Source organism: Chelonia mydas, chromosome 1 (assembly GCF_015237465.2).
Source record: "Chelonia mydas isolate rCheMyd1 chromosome 1, rCheMyd1.pri.v2, whole genome shotgun sequence".
NCBI lineage: Eukaryota > Metazoa > Chordata > Testudines > Cheloniidae > Chelonia > Chelonia mydas.
The window spans coordinates 255,683,959-255,704,920 of NC_057849.1; the positions used below are offsets into that span (position 1 = coordinate 255,683,959).

The following is a 20,962-nucleotide window of genomic DNA, read 5'->3' on the forward strand; positions in this document are numbered from 1 at the left end:
CGCACAGCAAACTAGTAGAGGAGTCATGAATGCAACTCCCCAAGCCACACACTAATCACTACACCATGCTTCCCTGGTGACCTGATGCACCCCCATAGCCCCCCAGTTACTGTGTCCGTGAGTTTCCAGCCATGGCAGCGCGCTCCCAGCTAAGCGAGGGTTATTTATTAACTCACACGTCACAGGCTTATCTCTGAGTGACAAAAACACTGAAACACCTTAAATGTAGACTAAGAAGCTATGATTTTTTAATGTGACTGTCACTGTACAGACATGGAGTTCCCACTGGAGGCTTTCCCCCTGCAAAATATTCATGTTATTTACTTGTATTCCAGCAGTGCTTTGAGACGCTAACCAAAATCAGGGCCCCATTGTGCTAGGTGCTGTGCAAACACATAGTGAGAGACAGTCTCTGGCCCAAAGAACTTACAAATAAACAGACACAGGTGAGAGAAAGGCATGATTATTATCTCCCTTTTATAGAAGGGGAGCGGAGGCACAGAGAGATGAGTGACCTACCCAAGGTCACAGAGGCGATGGCCCCAAAAATGAACCCAGATCTCCTGAGTCTCCACAAGTGTCTTATCCACAAGAGCAACCTTTCTCCCTAAGTAGCCCGGGGTCCTTAGCCTTACCTAAACCCAGGCCTACACTACATACTCCCTTCAAGACTATAACTGCATCGCTCAGAGATGTGAAAAATCCACTCCCCTGAGCAATGTCGTTGTACCGACCTAACCCACCATGTAGACAGCGTTATGGAGGCAGGAGAGCTTCTCCCACTGACATAGCTACCGCCTCTCAAAGAGGTGAAGTTATTATGCCTATACGAGAGCTCTCTCCCATTGGCTTAGAGCGTCTTCACCAGAAGTGCTACAGCGGCACAACTGTGCTGATGCAAGTTTCTAGTGCAGACTGGCCCTGCTGGCTCCAGGACTCTGTAGGAGCTGAACGCTTACCGGAGTTTGAAATCTACTTCCCTCCCTCCCCTGGGTTCACTATGTAGGGTTCCCCCCTCGATTACAGCCAGACCTCCCATTTGTCTCTCTTTGCCCCACTCACTTCCCCCTCTAAACTGTCTCCCTCTCCCCACCATCAGTAGATCCAGGGACTATGCCCCCAGTATGGGCACCTAGCCGTGGCTGCACCAGTGCTGATTCTCATTCAGCAAGAGTCCAGATTGCAGAGGCAGCCTCAGGGGTCATGGTGGGAAGTAGTGTCTGCTCAGCCCATCACGCTTGTTTGCTCCTTGTCTCTTGGTGCTGCCATATCCCTTTTTGCAGCTTTCCCATGTCATCCACTAGCACTGCCTTCTGGCCTCCCTTTGCCATGCACACGCGCACCATGTCCAGTACTCGCTGGAGCCGCCGGTCCAGCGCCTTCAGGTGAGGCTCTGACAGGATTGGCGAGAGGTGGTCTGAGGCCAGTGACTCCCGCATGACATCACTGAGGCGGTACGGCTCCGTGGCAAGCAGCTGCAAGCGCAAGAATGTCGACTTCTTGATACTAAGAGTGGGGAAGGGAAGAAAGGAGAAAAGAAATATCAACCAAGTAAAGGGACAGCTGCAACAACAGCTGATATTCATGCAGTGCCGTCCATCCTGACTGATCCCAAAGTGCTTTGCAGACAGTATATGCAGGGATTGCTCACCCACTGCTGAAACAGACACCTCTGGGATGGGCCACAGCAGCCACTCTACTCCATGTGACAGAGATCCTGCTTTTCCACTTTGAAAATCCAGTCGCCCAAGCCCAGACAGGGCACTTCCTGAACCAGAACAATCAGATTTCCACTGATTCCTTGGAAAGCTACCCCCTCAGGGGTGGAATGGGGCAGGAGGGAAGGGGTAAAGAAAGTCATTACCTGCAGCACTGCTGGAGAGGGGCCAGGATGGACATTTCATCATGAGAATGTCTTCCAAATCTAAGGAGAGCAAATAGAGTATCGATTTCCTGAATGAGTGTAATGTGCCCCTTATGGGCTGTGCAATATTGTCCATCCCACCTGGGCCAGAGACCTCAACAGCAATATGGCAATGACATCACAAGCAATGTCTGGACTGCCACATCATTCCCAGCATGTGCAGAGACACCCCTGCCAGAACCTTCCCATGGCCTCCCTGTGTCTGCTGTTCTCCATACTCCTTGTCAGCAGGAGTCCATCTCCCACCATTACCCTCGGCCGTTGTCCAGGTGAAGCAGGAAGGTGTTGTTACCAAACTTCTCAAAGGTCTCATAGTGGTGTCGGTCCATGTTACCTGCAGAAGGGAGAGGAGAATGGGGAAAGGGGAAGGGCAAAGGGGAAGGGAGAAAGCAGCAGAGAAGATAAACTGGACATTCTGCTTCAAGCACATCCTGCGCTCCAGGAATAGAGTAGACAAAGAGCACGTCTACACTACAAAATTATGTTGACCTAAGTTACGTCGACACAGCCACCACAGTAATTACATCACTTTGCTTGTCCACACTATGCTTCTTGTGTCAGCAGTGCATGTCCTCACCAGGAGCCAGGGGCACTGATTTAACTGTCAGTGTGGGGCATTGTGGGATGGCATCTGAAAGACAGCAAGGGTTGATGTAAGCAATGCAGTGTCTACACAGACACTGCGTCGACCTAACTACATCGACCTAAGCGCGACATCTCTCGTGAAGGTGGAGTTATTAAGTCAGCATAGTGGGCGAGTTTAAGTTACATCAGCGGGAGCAACATTTTAGCATAAACACTTACAGAGTTAGGTTGACGTAAGCTGCCTTATGTCAACCTAACTCTGTAGTGTAGATCAGGGCAAAGAAAGTGTCTCAAGGCTCATGGCGGAGAGAGGCTGAGTTAGGGCTGTATGTAGCCTTTCTCCTTTAGAGACACGGGTTGAATGTCTAGTGGGTCATCAGTGAAATGAGTTTGGTGGGCCTCAAAATCACTGCTTGTTTGACAGGAGTGGCTATTTCTCTTCAGGGGAGGTCCCAGGACTAGGACAGTGGGAGATGCTACAGCTCAGGTCTGTGTGCTTGTAGTGTGGGGAAATGGAACTGCAGGAGAGAGCTGCATGCCAGGCCTGAAGTGCAAAGGTACAGCTGTGAGTGTGGAGGAACTGGGCAGGACTGGAATAGCTGGGAGTGGAGTGAAGCAGATGGAACTGTGAAGGGAGAAGTACATGGAGAAGATGGCCTGGTTTCTATAGATCCTCAGGGAGTGAAGATAGAAGCTAACATATTTTTGGACCCCTGATGATTATTTTTGAACATCCATGGAGATCATCAGAGACTAGAACAAAGCAGTTGAGATGCTGATCTTTAAAAAAAGGAAAGAAGAATGATCCTAACAATCACCACCCAAGATAATGGAGCCATGCGCAATAAACAACACAAGATTTATCAATAATAGATCTTGTCAGTCAAACTCTCCTGCTTTTTAGATAGAATGACAAAGGTGGTGGCAGTGGGTCACATTTGGATCTTAGTAAAGCATTGGATACTGTGGCTCACAGAATCTTACTCTTAAAATTGATGTCAATATCATCTTGGATATGTCACTGTCCTGTGGACTGGAACCTGGATGAAAACGCTAAAAAAGACTAACAAGCAAGGGCACAGTAGTGAGTTAGAGGAGCAGCCTAGAGACAGGTACTGCAGAGATCAGTGGTGGAGCCATCTTAGTTAACATCTGGAAGAGGGAGGGAATAGCATGTTAATGGTTTTCACAGATGGTATTCAACTGGAAGGAGCTGCAAACCCCAGTGAGGAGAGAGAAATAACAAAAGGAATTTAACAACTGTACTGCTTTAACTATACTGCTATAGCTAAATCACCCATGGTTCCTGGTTCCCCCACAAGGAATTGCCATGAGACGCATTCCAACTTCACTCTAATTAAAGCAAAAGCTATAGGTTAAGATATTATGCTGAGCAAGGATTTTGACAGAATTGTACCAGTGTCTGGTGGGATTGACACAGAGCCCTAAAGAGAGCACATCAGACTTTGCTGGATGTGCTAGGGATCCTGGCAATCTGATTTTGTCTGCACCTGGAGACCCTGCTCAGGGACAAAATATGAAGCAGATCACGTCCACAAACTGTTTTTCCACACCCTGCTGACAGATTTATTGACAGCAGCATCCAGACCTCACCTGCAGTGACCTCAAGAGAAGCAAGGTCTGATGAATTTCTGCTTGAACACATGCATTCAGTGGTAGTACTGGAAGCAAAAAAATCAGCAGAAAGTGATTGGATCTGCTTGTCTCCAGATACCAAAATTCAGTCTCATGGAACACTTACTATGCCAGGACCCTGAGAACTGTAAGGTGCTATAAATGGCCAGGGAAACTCCCGTAGAGTTAAACAGCTAATCATGACAACAGAGATAAGCAGACAAGTCACAGGGATCAGATTGACGGTCAGTCAAGTCCAGCCTCCTCTCTTTAGCAATGGCCAGTGCAATACACTTCAGGGGAAAGTATAACACTTGCTTAATGGATGATTTATCCAGTAATATGCCTATGTGGGGAAACAAGTGAAATAAGCTAACGGGGAAGATCTCCAAAGTCCCTTGCAGGACACTGGTGAGATACCAGCCAAGGAGATACCAGGGATGTAGCTGTTGTCCAAGGAGCAGAAAGAAGAGTCGAGAAGAAAAATGGTGAACACTATTCCAGTATGTTGTCAGGCGTAAGGCATCCAGGGGCAGCAAAAGGCCTGCTCCAGAGAGTGAACACTGGCTAGCACAATGACACAGGCCAAGATTTTAAAAGGTGGTGATTAGTGATTTGGGTCTCTGATCTGGGGCAGCTTAAAAGGCCTGATTTGCAGAGGGCCAGTACTCAAGTTGTCTCAAGTTGGGCATCTAAAATCACTCAACACTTTTAAAAGTCTTGGCCATAGTTCCACATTTATTCCAGGAGAAGAAAATTAGAGAGAGGGAGGCATGGTCTGTTACAGACCCCTTACAGTTTGGGGAATCAACATTCAGACATCTGCTTAAGGGAACAACCTTGAATTCTGGGGTCAAAGGACAGAAGTGTTTGAAAACATGGATAATGCTAACAGAAGGGTCAAGGGAGGAAAATGGCCTGCAGAGAAACTGGGAACTCCCAAAGAGGGAGTGAAGTTGCAATGCTCAGCAATACATTCGTAAGTCTTATTGCCCACAACAGCATGCCCCATTAATCCGTCTGGTGGTATTTGATAGGGTGTAACCTGAACTGAATCCCGGAAAAGGAAGAGGCAGATAAGTAGCAGAATGAAAATTGAGAAAGGGATGAAAGAGAAGAGATCACTGAGGACAAATCTAAGACATTAATTTCCAAGTCTAAGTTGTGTGTGGGACTTGGAGGATCAATCTGTCCCCAGCATGGAGCTGAGACTGAAGGCCTCCAACTATTCGCACTGCAACAGTCTGGGGCACCCTGAAAGCTATTAACGGACAATAGCCATAAATGGAGCAGAAGTAAGTCCAATGGCACCAGCAGCAAAATCAGCCTAACTGCTTGCATCAGTGACAAAACATAGTGGAAAAGGGAAACTGTCCAAGTTATGTAACCAGTTAAAGAGATTGGGACTCAGCAGAGACAACAAACAAGCAGTGATCAAGACATGCTCTTCAGATCCCTCAGTGAACAGAACATTGTGAACAGCACCGAGGCACAGCACTGGAATACGTCCACAGCAAAGAAGAAGGGTCTGAAACAGGAGGGGTAGGAATGAGAGTGGTAGGGAAAAAAACACTAACAGCATCAGCCAATGACTGGGCAATAGCCATCACTGTCTTTTGGCTGAATGCCCCTGTGCAGCAAATGCTGTATACTGACTGTAGCAAAGGTTCAACAGCTTGGAGATAAGTTAAAAACACTAGCCACCCAGTGTAAGAGCACAAGACATATAGGCCACATAGATTTACATCCCACACGGCCCCACTGAAGTAAATGTAAGTTCTTCTCCCATCCTATGACAGACATTCAGAACATAACCAACTGGTTTTTATTCCTGGCTTCAGTCATCAGATGTGGGGTTACAAAAGATCAGGTCCCTGTCACATGGCAGGGGTCAGGATGCACTGACTCCGGATGTCTACCCAGCAAATCAAACCCTGTGGCTGGCCTGTGCTAGCCAACTTGGGCTCACAGGGCTGTTTCATTGCTTTGCGGACTCCTGGGCTTGGGCCACAGCCCAAACTCCGGGATCCTCCCACCCTGCAGAGTCCAAGAGCTTGGGCTCCAGCCAGAGCCTGGAAGTCTACACAGCAATGAAACAGCCCTGCAGCCCAAGTCCCGTGAGCCCAAGTTGGCAGGCATGGGCCAGCCACAGGGTTTTCTTTGCTGTGTAGACATACTCTCTGTGGCTACCGTAACAGCAGGATTTAACCATTTTTTTAACCCTTGCTTCCCAATAGTTGGCACCATAATGCTCTGAATGCCTATTGTGAGAAGGGAGAAGACAGATGAACGACAAAGCTCACAGATGCTATCGAGCCTTATTGCCTCGATTTAAGGAGTTCCCAGAGCCACAACAGCTGGAGAACGGGATAATTTCATTAGTTGGTACTATTTCTACGACCTTTGCACGGGAAATTGTGACTTGTTGGCAGTGCTCGAAGGGGAGAGCCATTGGCTGTACACTTCAGCCCAGAAGATGCAAAAACAGATGTAGAAAATGCTGGCCAGCTAAGCAAAGCAGGATGCTGAAGTTAGATGTGTGGGGGTGCAAACCTTGACACAGATAAGATAAAAAGGCACCTTTACTAAAAGGAAAGTAGCTCTCCCAATGTGGTGTAGACCAACAATGCTGTAGGTTGGTCAACAAGGAAGCATGTGAAAGGACAATATTATACCCACTGTTGTGAATGTTACCCTGGAACACTTGACAAGCTGGGCTTCATCCTCCCAAACAACAACCTGAACCGCAGTGATCTAGGGCAGGTCATTATGGTGCCAGTGGCATTAATAACAGTCAAGAAGGAAACGGCTTTCTGCTGGTAATGGAGAAAGTGTAATATATAACCGGAGTGCTAAGAACGACATTTCAGAACGGGGGAGAGTGGATGAGCCCAGGGTTCATTTGGTTTAAAACAGAATTAAAACAAAATTCTGGAAGTTAAAAGTGAAAATTAAGTGTAATGATGGAAATACCTAATATGGTGTGAAGTGCAATACCAGAGTGCAGCCAATAGGGGGCAGAGCAAGGGACTCATGCGGTAACACTGAGTAACAGCTGTGAAGGGGTAGCGTGGGAAAGCAGGCAGGGAGACAGACAAGTTCCCCAGAAGGGGCCCTGTCATTGCCCTGTGAGTTCTGTCTGATCTATAAATAAAAGCAGAAGTGGCATGCAGGATCACGTGCCTTCCCAGATTTGCTGCTTGGCTTGTACTGAGCATGCTCACACAGACTGAGCATGCTCAGTAAACTGCTGAAGCCAGCTGCCCTGACTCTGCCCCCCTATCTGCAGGCAGGGGTCGTCTGTAGGGTTGCCAACCCTCCAGGATTGGCCTGGAGTTTCCAGGAATTAAAGATTAATCTTTAATTAAAGATTATGTCATGTGATGAAATTTCCAAGAATACAGCCAACCAAAACTGGCAACCCTAGTCGTCTGTGAATAAAAATGTCTATGCAAAAGCCTCAGAGCCTCCTTGCAGGCATGAGTGTGTCACGTGGGCAGATCTGTAGCCCCAGGCCTGGGAAGGCATGGGCAGGTTGTTAGAGGGGCACACACTCACCCATCAGGAAGTCAAGCACAGTCATGTCTATGAGGTTGAGCAGGCGGGAGCCACTGTCGTAAGGTGGTGTCTTTCTCACCTGAGCACAGTAATTCTGATTCAGCTCCCACCTTAGAAGAGAGGCCGAAGGGAGGAAATCACAGAGTGTCCTGGGCTCCGGGAGTGGGGAGATCATCACAGAAACTTTGGATGACTCTTTTTAACCATTTGGGTTTCCCTGGGCCTTCTCAACCCCCACATCCAGGAACGGATTTCAAGGGACACTCCATGGTAGATGTTTAGGGTTGCCAACTTTCTATTCGCCCAAAACAGAACACCCTTGCCCCACCCCTCCTTTGAGGCCCCACCCCTTCTCCAAGGCTCCACCCACCGCTCACTCCATCCCAGCCTCACTTACTCACTTATTTTCACTGGGCTGGAGCAGGGAGTTGGGGTGCGGGAGGGAGTGAGGGCTCTCGCAGGGGGTATAATCTCTGGGGTCGGACCAGGAATGAGGGGCTTGGGGTGCAGGAGGGGGCTCTGGGATGGGAGGTGGAGCTGAGGGGTTCGGAGTATGAGAGGTGTCTCCGGGCTGAGGCAGGGGGCTGAGGGAGAGGGTTGGGATGTGGGAAGGGGTGAGGGCTTTGGACTGGGGGTGTGGATTCTGGGGTGGGGCCAGAAATGAGCAGTTCAGGGTGTGGGAGGGGACTGTGGACTGGGACAGGGGGTTGGAGTGTAGGGTGTGTGTGAGGCCTCTGGCTGGGGGTGCAGACTTTGGGTGGGGCCAGAGATGAGGGGTTTGTGGTGAAGGAGGGTGCTCCGGGCTGGAACTGAGGGGTCCGGAGGGTAGAAGGGGGATCAAGGCTGGGGCAGGGGGTTGGGGCATGGGGGGGTGCAGGCTCCGGGTAGTGCTTACCTCAAGCAGCTCCCTGAAGCAGCGGCATGTCCCCTCTCAGGCTCCTATGCAGCCAGGCGGCTCTGCACACTGCCCCATCCACAGGCACCACCCTCGTAGCTCCCATTGGCCGCTCCAGTTAATTGGAGCTGAGGAGCTGGCGTTTGGGGCGGGGGCAGCACACGGAGCCCCCTGGCTGCCCCTACGTGTAGGAGCCAGAGGGGGGACATGCTGCTGCTTCCAGGAGCCGCATGGACCCACGGCAGGCAGTCGACCGCTGTGCCGTCAACTGGACTTTTAATGGCCCAGTCAGCATTGCTGACCGGAGCCACCAGGGTCCCTTTTTGACCGGGTGTTCCAGGCAAAAACCGGACACCTGGCAACCCTCATGTCCCCTCTCATGTGTGGCCGTGGTGTGGGGAACACCACCACTTTCAGCTTGCATCCCTGACCCAGTGCCTTTACACTGTCTGTACCACCTTCCCCACTCCCTCCTCTTCCCCGCACAGCTGTCAGTCTTCCTGTCCCGCCGCCATATCTCTCCTGCAGCCCCCATCCCATTGCCACACTCACCACCCACCCCACCTGCACTCCTAACCTCCCCTCCAACACACTTACTCCGCCTTCTTGCTCTTGTGGTACGAGCGTCTCCAGGGGCTGCGCCAGGAGTGGCGTTTGGCCAGTTCCTTGTCGGGCAGGAGGGCCGCCATGGAGCCCTCGAGCTGGTCCGGTTTGCCACACAGGGCGTGCTCCGTGGAGCAGTAGTAGGAGCACTCGCCGAAGAAGCAGACATTGCTGGCTGGGGGGAGCCGGTCAAATCAGGACAGAGCAAAGGTCAGCAAAGAGCAGCAGTCCCAACCCACCCAAGAAGTAACAGAGCCTATCCGGTGAGTGCGATGGCATGCTGGCTGAGGAGAGCTCACCTGCAGAACGTGGACAGTAATTCTGTACAGCAATCGATCTGGATTAGAAGACAGCAGGTCTGCTATCATTGTGCACTTAACCTAAAAGGGTTCCAATGTGGCTGGAACGCAGCAAGGACATAGCTGGGATCCCACTATAACACCCACAGCCTGAAATACATGGCTAGCAGGAGATCAATGGGCTGGGGGAGAGGACATGCCCACTGGTAAAGTCATTGGGAAGTCTTGTATCTTGGGAAAGAGGCATTCAGGCAGGTAACTCCAAGGGAAGATGGGATTCCTGGGCAGGTAATCTCTAGTGAGATGGAGCAACCAGGCCAATAATCTGGATTGGAGAAAGACATAGAACCCAGGCAGATAACCCGGGAACGGCTCCAGAGCACTCAGGCAGGTGTTCTCTTTCCAGATGCACTGCAGATCATTCCTTAATCACATGTGGGTTGGGCAGTGGCAAGTGGGGCGTGAAGCTGCCTGTCACCGGAGTTGCAGTTCCCTCTGCAGCAGCCCAGCCGGGGAGCTTGTGACAGAGAACACTCACCTGGGGAAATGAAGAAGGTTCTAGCCAGTTTCTTGTCAGTTGTGATGTCACGAATCTCCTTAGTTATATTCACCAAACGGCCAGACACTGGGGGGATTCTCCGGAAATCCAGGATCCTTCAGGGACAAGGAGAGCACACAAGGAACTAAACAAAACGCAGGACCAAAGCAGTTTCTTCCCTAAACTGAGTGTTTGTTTCACAATGAGATGGAAGACGCAGCAATAAGAACAGCATCTGCAGCGACTTTAGCTAGAGTAAGAATGACAAGGGCTATTGATCACCATGCTCTGGTGTGTAAGATGTGGGCTCAGGAAAATCTCCGCTACCCCACTGTCGTAGTATTGCACAAATTAGGTGCAAATCACAGGGATTTTGCACCTTCCTCTGAAGCTTCAGATACTGGCAGGTGTTGGACATGGGTTTCTGGGCTAGATGGCCCCCATGGGTCATTGCCCTGCTCTCCCTTAGGTGGAGGTTGTTTACAGGTGATCTGATCCAATACAGCAACTCCAAAGTTCCTGGAGAAGATACGCTAATGCAGTGTTTCTCAAATGCAGCCACCGTAGCCACATGGGGCCACCAGGGGCTTTTCTTGCAGCAACAGCCTCCTGGACTGTGACTGGGGGGGATGTGATGGGGAGCAAAGCAGCAGCCCCTCCCTCTCCCTGGTGCACCAAGATGCACTCCCTTGGTATCGGTTGCGAGGGCTGCCAGCAGGGGTTGGGCCATGCCCCACTCTGGAGACACCTGAGGCACAACACTGAAGGAGCAGGCAGCCGGTGAGTTCCCCACCTTCCCATGGGTAGTGGGGCTCAGGCTTTGGGCTTCAGCCCTGGGGTGGCGGGGCAGCAGGCTCTGGCCACAGGGCTTTGGTCTCCAGCCCCAGGCTCTGGCTGTGCAGTAGCGGGGCCCCAGGTTTTGACCACATAGCTTCGTGCTCCATCCCCCAGTCTCGGGGCTTCAGGCTCTATCCCCCTGTTGCGGGGCTTCGGACTATCTGTGTTTAGGAGAGGCCTGTACTGGAAGTGCCTGGGGTCAGTATTAGGGTACATCAGCAGAGCTATGTGGCAGGCCCAGAACTGGCCAGGGGTAGGCCAGTGGGGATCCTATGGGTCCGGACAAGAGTACATGGCAGAGCTGGATTGGGGGGAAGGCGAGGGGTGCTCTAATGTCAGGATTGAAGGGTATTGACAGCTGCTTGTATCAGGGGGTCCCAGGACTGCTAAAGTAGGAAATGCTGCAGGTCAAGACTGAGGTGCATTGGCAAAGGCATATGCCTTTCAGGGCCAGGTTTGGGCCCATTGAATAAGCAATGTGTGTGCAGGATCTTATGAATGAATGAACGTGGAGCTTAATCTTCATAGCATCGTAGATGTGCATGATGTTTTGGTGCCATACACAATTATTTCCCCAAGGTGCTAACAGTCTGAATTAGGATTCCCCTCTTTCCCCACCAGATGGAGAAAGGGGGCTCCCTGCAGACGGCAGATCCTGTGGCTAAGATCTCAGGGCTGCCGCCAGCCCCCTTTAATAGATGTAATCTCTGTCCCCTGAAGAACAGAACTGGGAGCTGGAAGGGCTTTGAGGCGCGCACCTGTCCAGGTGAAAGGCTGCTATTTCTGCATTGTGTCGTTCAAAGTCCGAGAAGTAAAAGAAATCTGCTGGGGTCTCTTGGTCCCGGGTCTGCCTGAAATGAAAGGGAAGGGCAGGGATGGGACAGAGGAGGTTAAAGCCTCCAGTGCCGAGTCTAAGCCTGCTCACCACTATGGGAGAAACTTAGAAATCATTCACTTTCTGATCTAGGTGCATATTTTATGTCACTTCCCTCTCCAAACTCACTGTGGACACCAGAGCTGTGGAAACCACCTCCCATCCCCATTCATGAACTGCCCCAGTGTCACCCTATCATTTTCTATATGTTTCATAGATTCATAGATTCCAAGGCCAGAAGGGACTATTATGAGCACCTTGCTCAGTGGTTCTCAACCCCTGGGGCTGCTTGTGGCCCAATCAGCACACAGCTGCAGCCCATGTGACGCCCTCAGGACCACTGATCTAGCCTGACCTCCTGTATAACCCAGGCCATAGAACTCCCCCAAAATCATTCCGCAAGCAGATCTTTAGAAAAACAGCCAATCTTGATTTAAAAATTGCCAGTGATGGAAAATCCACCACGGCCCTCGGTAAATTGTCCCCATGATTGATTACTCCCACCATTAAAAATTTACACCTTATTTCCAGTCTACATTTGTCTAGCTTCCACTTCCAGCCATTGGGTCATGTTATACCTTTCTCTGCTAGACTGAAGATACTTATAGCCTATAGGGTGACCAGACAGCAAGTGTGAAAAATTGGGACGGGGGTGGCGGGTAATAGGAGCCTATATAAGAAAAAGACCCCAAAATTGGGACTGTCCCTATAAAATCGGGACATCTGGTCACCCTAATAGAATACAAACAAGTCACCTTAACTGTCTCTTTTTTAAGATAAACAGATTGAGCTTTTTGGGTCTATCATTGTGTCAGGCATGTTGCCTAATCTTTTAATCATTCTCATGGCTTTTCTCTGAACCCTCTCCAATCTATCAACATCCTTCTTGAACTATGGGCACCAGAACTGGACACAGTACTCCAGCAGTGCTTGCACCAATCCCAAATACACAGAAAAAATAACTTCTCTACTACTACTTGAGATTCCCCTGTTTATACATCCCAGAATTGCATCTTTTGGCCACAGCATCACACAGGGAGCTCAAGTTCAGCTTATTATTCACCAGGAAACCACCCTTTTTAAGTCACTGCTTCCCAGGATAGAGTCCCCCATCCTGACATTCCTCCTGTTATTCTTTACATATACATGCTGTAGGGTGACCAGATGTCCCGATTTTATAGGGACAGTCCTGATATTTGGGGCTATTTCTTATATAGGTGCCTATTACCCACCACCTCCTGTCCCGATTTTTCATACTTTCTATCTGGTCACCCTAACATGCTGTCAGGCCGGTAGAGAGAAATTAGCAGCCCCAGTACATCGTGTTGGCTGGGGCCTCACCCCTTCCATTTCTTTATTTATTTACACAGATATTTCAGACGTTTTGGGGGGCACCCTGCTCGGGACCCCCTGGTACAACCGTCCTCCCTGCCCCCCACCTCTTGTAAGTCCTGCAAGTTGTGCAAACAATATACAAAATGACAGGTTTCAGAGTAGCAGCCGTGTTAGTCTGTATTCGCAAAAAGAAAAGGAGTACTTGTGGCACCTTAGAGACTAACAAATTTATTTGAGCATAAGCTTTCATGAGCAACAGCTCACTTCATTGGATGTGAATATCCAATGAAGTGAGCTGTAGCTCTCAAAAGCTTATGCTCAAATAAATTGGTTAGTCTCTAAGGTGCCACAAGTACTCCTTTTCTTTTTGGGAATATACAAAATGATCCACTCTGAGGATTTGCTCCCCTCTACCACTAGAGGTCACACCACCCCATCAGAAACAAACAGCTGAACAGCACATCTCATTTGTTCCCAGGAAGAAGGTGCCAGTGGGGGAGGTCACCTCAGGTCCCCACCAGCTTCCCTTATAGGGGCCCTGGTAAGTGAGCTCATGGAATAAGGCTAGAGTCCCTGCTTCCCTCAGTCTCCTAGCTGGATTTCCTCACCAGGTAATGAAATGATTTACAATGAGTCCAAGCCCAAGCCCAAGCCCAGGGTGTTTGGATCCAGGATGTTGGTACAGGCCCATTTCTGGAACTGACGGGGCCCTGGCCCCTCTCCTGCTGGCCTTACTCACTTCATGGGTTTGAAGAGTGCCTCCCCGTAATTTGGGAACGTCATGATCAACTTCAGCTGGGTCCCTCCAGGTTTCTGGACTGAAATGATACAGACGAGAATCAGGGCCAGGGCAGGAGAAAAGGGGAAAAGAGAATGAGGAGAGGGACAGACAGACAGACTCAGAGAGAGGGACAAAAAGCAACGCAGACACGGAGGGCACACAGGGGGAGGCAAGCGAGACTGGTACCTGAGCCGATGATTTTCTGTGTAGCCAGTTCCTCCAGCAGGGTAGGAGTGATGGGGTCCTGCCGGGAGTACAGCTCATAGCGATTGATGCCAATGTGGAACCTGAGCCACGTGGGGTAGGTATCATATGGGGTCTTCCCAGTCGGAAGGACCATCTCTGCTTTACTGCTGCTGACCCTGCAGCCCCAAAGCCACCACCGCATAACAACAGGGTTTAGGACATGCACAATGTACTCTCCATCTCCAAAGTGTTCCCGTATGGTCACACCAAGACAAGATCAGCCCCTTCTCACACACCTATCAGCAAACAAGAAGCTGGGAGGGGACCGGGTGGAGAGGAGCAGGGGTGGCGGGTATACGAGGCTTGGGGAGGCTAAGCCTCACCATACGGGGCAAGCAATGCCGGATATGGCACACCTCCCTTTGGAGGCGCCATGACCTGCCTCCTTTGGAGCACTGCCAGCAGTAGGGTGACCAGACAGCAAATGTGAAAAATCGGGACGGGGTGGGGGGTAATAGGAGCCTATATAAGAAAAAAGACCCCAAAATCGGGACTGTCCCTATAAAATCGGGACATCTAGTCACCCTAGCCGGCAGAAGCTCCTGAGAGGTGGGGATGCCACCAGCACCTGGACCGTGGTGCTGCCCACGCTCCGCCCCAAGGTCCCTCCCCGCCCATGGCTTGCTCCTCTCCACCCCCTCCCACTCTGTCGCTTGCCCCTAAGGCAGGAGGGGGCAGAGAGAAGGGAGCGTCAGGTGGGTGGGGCATCAGGGGGAGGAGGCCGAGCGGGAGCAGGGCTACAGTCCGGGTGCCGGCGCCCCGCTTCTAAGGAGCTTCCAGCACTCAGATCCAGCCTCCCCAAACACAAGAGTCATGCGCAGCCGATGGAAAGGAAATAGGAGGAATGGCAATACAAAGAGAGGGTGGGAGAGCACTCCCTGCTCTTCCAGGCCTAGGCTCCTACACACACCTCAGTCCTGACCTACACCATCCCTGGCTCTTCCTGGACTGGGCCTCTCCAAAGTATCCTCTGCATCTGGTCTTACCAGATGACAAGTATTTTAGGACAGACTAAACCTTTGGCCCACAGTGCCTGCTGGGCACAGAAGAGGGAGGATGCATTATTTGATGATCCGAGAAGGATTCCACAGTATCACTTTAAGAAAGACAATAGATTTAAACCTCTTAGTCCTGCTTTGCATATATTTTAACTTGGAGTCCAAATCTAACTGAATTTCCCCCAGCATAAGGATTACCACCAGAGTGTACAGTTAGTTGTATGATACCAATTACTTTAAAGGAGGCACCTGTATTTATATATTTTTAAATGTTAGAACAAAGGAGGTTCATAGTTATTTTCCAGAAACAACCTTAACACCGACCCTTTATCCTGACCCACTATTTCCCTTTGATTAGTTTGTCCTAAACCTCTGATTTACCTGGGGAGAGGAGTTCACGTTATCTCTGTTAAAACTATCATACAGTGTAGTTTCTGCACACTTGCATTATGATGTTATATTACAGTAGCACCTAGGCCCAGAGCCTTAAATGTACTTAGAAGCCCAAATAGCTTTGAGGATCTGGGCACTTGAGAATAGGGCCCCATTGTGCCAGGTACTGTACAAGCATAGAACAAAGAGACAGTCCCACCCCCAAAAGAGTTTATACTCTAAATCTACTCCCCTCCCCTGGAAGTATACTGAAACTACATCATCTAATAGTTATACCTTAAACAACACATACCCATCTTTCAGGTTACATTATAGACATATGACAAACTAATCCTCTGAGATAGATAGGGTTAAGATTGTTTGTGGAATATAGCTCTGAATTTCCATTCTTTCTAACTTCTATTTTTAATAACTACAATGTGGTTCCTTTCAAGTAGCTACTATGCATTTACAATATTAATTACCAACTGGCTTTTATTTCTTCATCTAGGAGTAGTGGTGACATGGGCATGTGGGGACGCAAATAACCACATACCAACAGTGTGATCGGTGCACCACCAAGTCCCTTGCAGATGAGAGAACATCTCATGAAATGCAAGGCAGGAAGTAACGCTGAGACTGTAGGTAACTTAACTGTTGGTCATCTCATTTCAAAGGGGGGCAGTCTGGAGAACAGGAACCCAAATGGTGAGCGCTATGGAGAGGGGGAAGAGGACTTCCTATGCACTGCGAGATTAAAGACTATTGAGTTTGGAAAGGAGATGAGGCGATAGAATAAAGGTACCTTATATAATATAATGAATTGTATAGAGGTTCCCATTTGACTTCCTTTCAGGAGACAAGGACAAGGGGGCCCTCCCATTACAAGGAAGTACATTTAAAATGGACTAAAGGAAATACTTACTCATATCGTCTGATTTTGGCAGCCCAGTGAGACACTTTAAAGGGGCCTGATTGTCAGAAAGTGCCATGCACCTGCCCTCTGAGGAGCCTCCAGTGTGGCTCGCAAAATCACTAGTCACTTCTGAAAACACAGGCCATAGCCAATAACCTGTGGAATTTACTGCCGCAGGACAGCTGAGGCAAATAGTTTAGTAAAGTTCAAAAGGAGGCCCTTTATGAGATGTGGAATAACAGTGACTCTGACTAGGATAAAGTTACAATGGCTTATGCTCCTGTGCAGAAGCTGATCACCCATTGAATTCAAAACATCCCCACCCCCACCAAAATATGGTATGGTATTGCACAGTTAGGTGCATTATGGGGATTTTGTGCCTTCCTGCAGAGGATCTGACAGTGGCCACTAATGGAGGAAGGCCCATGGCTGGCTTTATCTATACATGGGTAACAGCTTAGGATGCCACATTTATGGTCACAGCTCTGTGCTAGAACACAAGCCCTGCAAGGCTGGCTGGCCAGCCGGCATTGCATCCTCGCATTCTGGGATTGGGACCTGGCTCTTCTAAACCAAGGGGGGAAGAATGAGTTGGGACATCAAAATAATTATTTACCCAGGGTCCAAATACATTTAGGGCCAGCCCTGGCCACGATACCACATTAGATGGACCATAGGCTGGTCTGGTTACTGTGTTCCTAAAGAATACACTGGGTCAGGTGGTCTCTCACCATTCATCACTCCCACTGTTTTTCAGCGTGAACTTCTCTTTGGGGTTGACACTGAAGAGCTTGTCTTTCTTCACCAGTTCCGGGATTGGGATCTTATAGAGGGGATGCTCAAAGAGTGCTGCCATCTTTGACCGTCCTGTCCATGCCGACTTCACATCTTCCCACTGGTGCTCAAAGTCACCATCTCTGAGAACCATCTTGCTTCCACCACCTGCTGGTGGCCTCCCTTCCAGTGAGCGGGAGCCTTTCTCCAAGGAGCCATTGCTGCCACTGAAATCCTGAAGGATCCGCAGGCTCAGCTTTTTTTGAACTGAGACTAACGGGCCAGCTGGTGGGAGGCCCAAGGGGTTTGCTGCTTTTGGGATACAGCTGCAGGAGCTGGGAGCAGCTGGGAGAGCCAAATCCAAAGCCACGTGCATCAAGAGAGCCAAGAGGAGGAGAAAGAAGAGCAAAATTTTAAACTTCCTCTGGAGCAGAATCTGCAGTCGGCGTAACATCCTCTCCAAGCTGATACACGTGGCAAGGAGCGAACATCCACGTGTGGGTAGGATAGAGTTAATACTTATGCGGTGTGATCCCCTTGCCAAAAACAAGAAGGATGGAGAAGCCCCAAGCAGTGTAGCACCCTGGATTTAGAGTTTCAGCGTTAAAAAACAAGGGCAATGCAGAAGTTGGGGTTTGCAGGTGAAAACTAAGCTAGCAACACCTGTCACCTTCTCTTCTGCTGCTGTTGCTGTTTCAGGACAAAAGGTGATTGTGTCTCTCCATGGCAGTGAGTCCGGAGCAACTCCAAGGTCCCTTGTGGAGAGGACCCCCTGGATGTGGCAGCTGTCAGCAGGACAGAGAGAAGAAGGGAGGTTGCAGCTTGGTTTATCAGTGTTGATAAGAGAAGAGCAGGCAGTGCCAAGGTTAGAGTGAACAGGGCAAGTTCCAGATCAGTTTCAGCAAATTGTTCAATGACAGAAGTGACTGCAGACAATCCCCTCACCTAATCCACCCTGCAGCCTCTCTCCCAGACTGCTCTTCACATACTCACTCAAGTACCCCCCTCTGTTCACACTGACATACAATCATACATAGCCCCACACACTCACCCTGACATACCCACTCACATACCCCCCAGTCACCTTGCCATGTACACTAATATGCCCCCATCTACATCTGCATTTATATCTACGTGCATGCACCTACATATTCATCCACCTATAAAGAACTTGCTCCCACCTCCTGCTCACAATGGGGCACTCACAGATAACCACACACATATGTAAATATATTCACTCAACCACATATACACTAACATCCCCCCTCATACCTACAAGGCCTCTTGAACATACCAACCTCTTCACTGACATGTACACACAGAGACACTCATACTGGATATATCAACAATTTAAGTATTGGCAGAGCTAGAAGAGAGGGACGGGACTGGCACATCAAGGGTGGCTGCAGATCAGGAGTGAGGTGTGCTGGCAAAGCTGCTTTAGGGGTCCCAGGCTTGTTGCTGTAAGTTAGGAGCAAGGTGGATGGTACACCTGCTTTGGGGAATCCTAGAACTGGAATAATAGAGGATGTTTTGGGTCAGAATTTAGGTACATCATCAATTCTGGGGTGGGGTTGCAGCACTGGAATAGCAAGGGGTGCTGATGTCATGCTCAAGGTGCCATGGAAGAGTTATTCAAGTACCTGCACTATATGATACCTGCCCCTTGCACTACATTGTTTCTGCTGATACCGCACTTTACAGAATGGGACAAGTAGGAATCAGAAGTGTGAGAGAGAAAGCTGCATCTTCACTCCGTTCCAAATGAGCTTGCTAGCAACTTTCTAAGCCAAATGGGTATGGAGGATTTCAATCTTTTTGAAGAGTTCCTTAACCCTGGGAAACCTTCCTGCAGGAAATTCACCTTTCCAGTGACGTATAGTCACACAAAGCTGGTTCCATCAGGAAGGCCAAGGAGGTAAGCAGAAGGGAGAGCTTCTCAGATTTAACCAACCCTGCAAAGCTTGCAATCACAAACTTAATGCAACAGGCAGTGGGACCCAGACCATCTTGTGGGTGAAAGGCCAGCACTGGGGTACAGGAGTCAAAGAGATGCCAGTTTTCCCTTTTAAATCTTCCTTTCACCTAAGAGATCTGGGAAAAGGAGAATAGATAACTCAGGGGCCTGGGGCTAAGATGTGAAGCCCTTCATGGCCATGTCAGCAGATCCAACCTGGGCCCAGGTCCAGGGGGCTGGATGGCGCCAGTGGGCACACACAGAGCCCCACTTTCTTTACACACATTCCTCTGACTCAGTATCACTTCCCTCCCTTTCACACTTTTCTTTCTGACACAGTCATACATTCTCTAGGACACATGCACACTCTCTTGAACACATACACACAGAGCTGCTGTGGAGAGAACGATGAGTTCTCTGCTTGCTCATGTCCCATGGTGCAATGGTTGCCTAGTAACGGTCTCCAGCTGACGCTTTCGGCCGCCCCAGATTCTGACAATGCTATATTTCATTCCTTGGCGCTGCAGTAATAACATGGCCGATAGTAAATGCACAGGTCTTATTTCCCCCTTTAGTCTCTGCTAAAGACATTAACTCTTAAGTGCATCCGTGTTCTGGGCTCACATGAGCAGAGCTTTCCAGCAAAATGACTGACTTCAAAGTCCTGCTGACCTAGCCAGGCAGCAGGGAGTGGATAATGCTGAAGGACTGGGGAAGGGCTACAGAGCCCTTCACAGGGCGGCCACTGGTTCCAAGCTGGCCCTGGCCTGGGGGAACAAAGTGGCTCAAAGGGATTGTGGATGGAATACAGACCCATTAGGTTCCTGCTTCCCAAAACCTTTTACCACCATAAGCTATTCAGTGGCTTATGTCAAATGAGTTGGTCACTGCTTTGTGAATGGGGACCCCCCACAACTGAGCAGTGGGGTTATCTCCTATGTCACAGGGCCAGGTCCGAGCTGGGTCGGTGTGTGGGGACCCCACACCCCCCCCGGGTCACAGAGCTGGGTTTGAGGTCAGTCTGTGTGCAGGGATCCCATACCCAGCTTGTGGGCTCATCATCATCATCAGTGTATGTGCGGGAGCCTGCCCATTCACAAAGATCCCAGCCTTACGCGAGAAGTGTTCAAAACCCTCATCCCTTGTGACAACAGTGAGTTAGTGTCACAGTGGGAAGCAGAAAGGAGGCTGGGCACGGCGCTGGCAACCCTCAGGCTCTGCATCACTTCAATGCCAGCATTAAATATTAACCAAAAGATTTTTCATGGAGTCAGGTCTGAGCCTGCAGCGAAACGAGAGATGGAGCGCTTCAAAGCCAACACTCCTCATCTGGCTGTGTAGCAGTGCATCTGGTTGCCATGACATCATTGCAGGGAAGTGATCAGATTCCTGCCTCCCATCCCCTGCCTGCTGGAGTTGAGTCACCCTTGGGGCAGGGAGTCCACGATGGTCATTCCCTCTGCGACCTTTCCAGTGCTTTCATGGACTCAGGGACTCCCCACCATGCAGTCCAATAGCAGAACGTTATGGATCCCTGCTCCCCTTCGCAGTAAAGTAAGTCACAAATGATTCACTGCTTATAATTGGATTTTGAAGGATTGTGGCCTTTCCCAACTGGCAGATAGGAAGGGTCATGCTGGTTGGTGCCGACACATGCCACCCTGCAGTTTTCCACCTCCCTCCCCACCTGTGACTCAAGCACTGTTTGATGGTAGGATGATGGTAACAGCACATGGACTGGGTGACAGAAAAGTACACTAGGACAAACCTCTCCTCTCCCTGCCCCTTAACACAGGAGAAATACACTTGCTGCCAGCCCAATAGGCATCTCCTTG

General features: G+C 49.8%; 1 protein-coding gene across 1 annotated transcript; it reads right to left on the reverse strand.

Annotated features, from left to right (window-relative positions):
• Window positions 1–224: 224 nt before the first annotated feature.
• LOC102938791 (extracellular serine/threonine protein kinase FAM20C) lies at window positions 225–19,023 on the reverse strand. Its single transcript, XM_007069126.4, has 10 exons — window positions 17,128–19,023; window positions 14,051–14,226; window positions 13,823–13,901; window positions 11,633–11,725; window positions 10,038–10,153; window positions 9,195–9,375; window positions 7,703–7,812; window positions 2,177–2,258; window positions 1,865–1,924; window positions 225–1,506 (listed from the first exon to the last, which is right to left on the reverse strand). Exons 1-10 carry the CDS (start codon window positions 17,622–17,624, stop codon window positions 1,233–1,235), a joined length of 1,668 nt encoding a protein of 555 aa, XP_007069188.2. The 5' UTR covers window positions 17,625–19,023; the 3' UTR covers window positions 225–1,232.
• Between the last annotated feature and the right edge of the window lie 1,939 nt (window positions 19,024–20,962).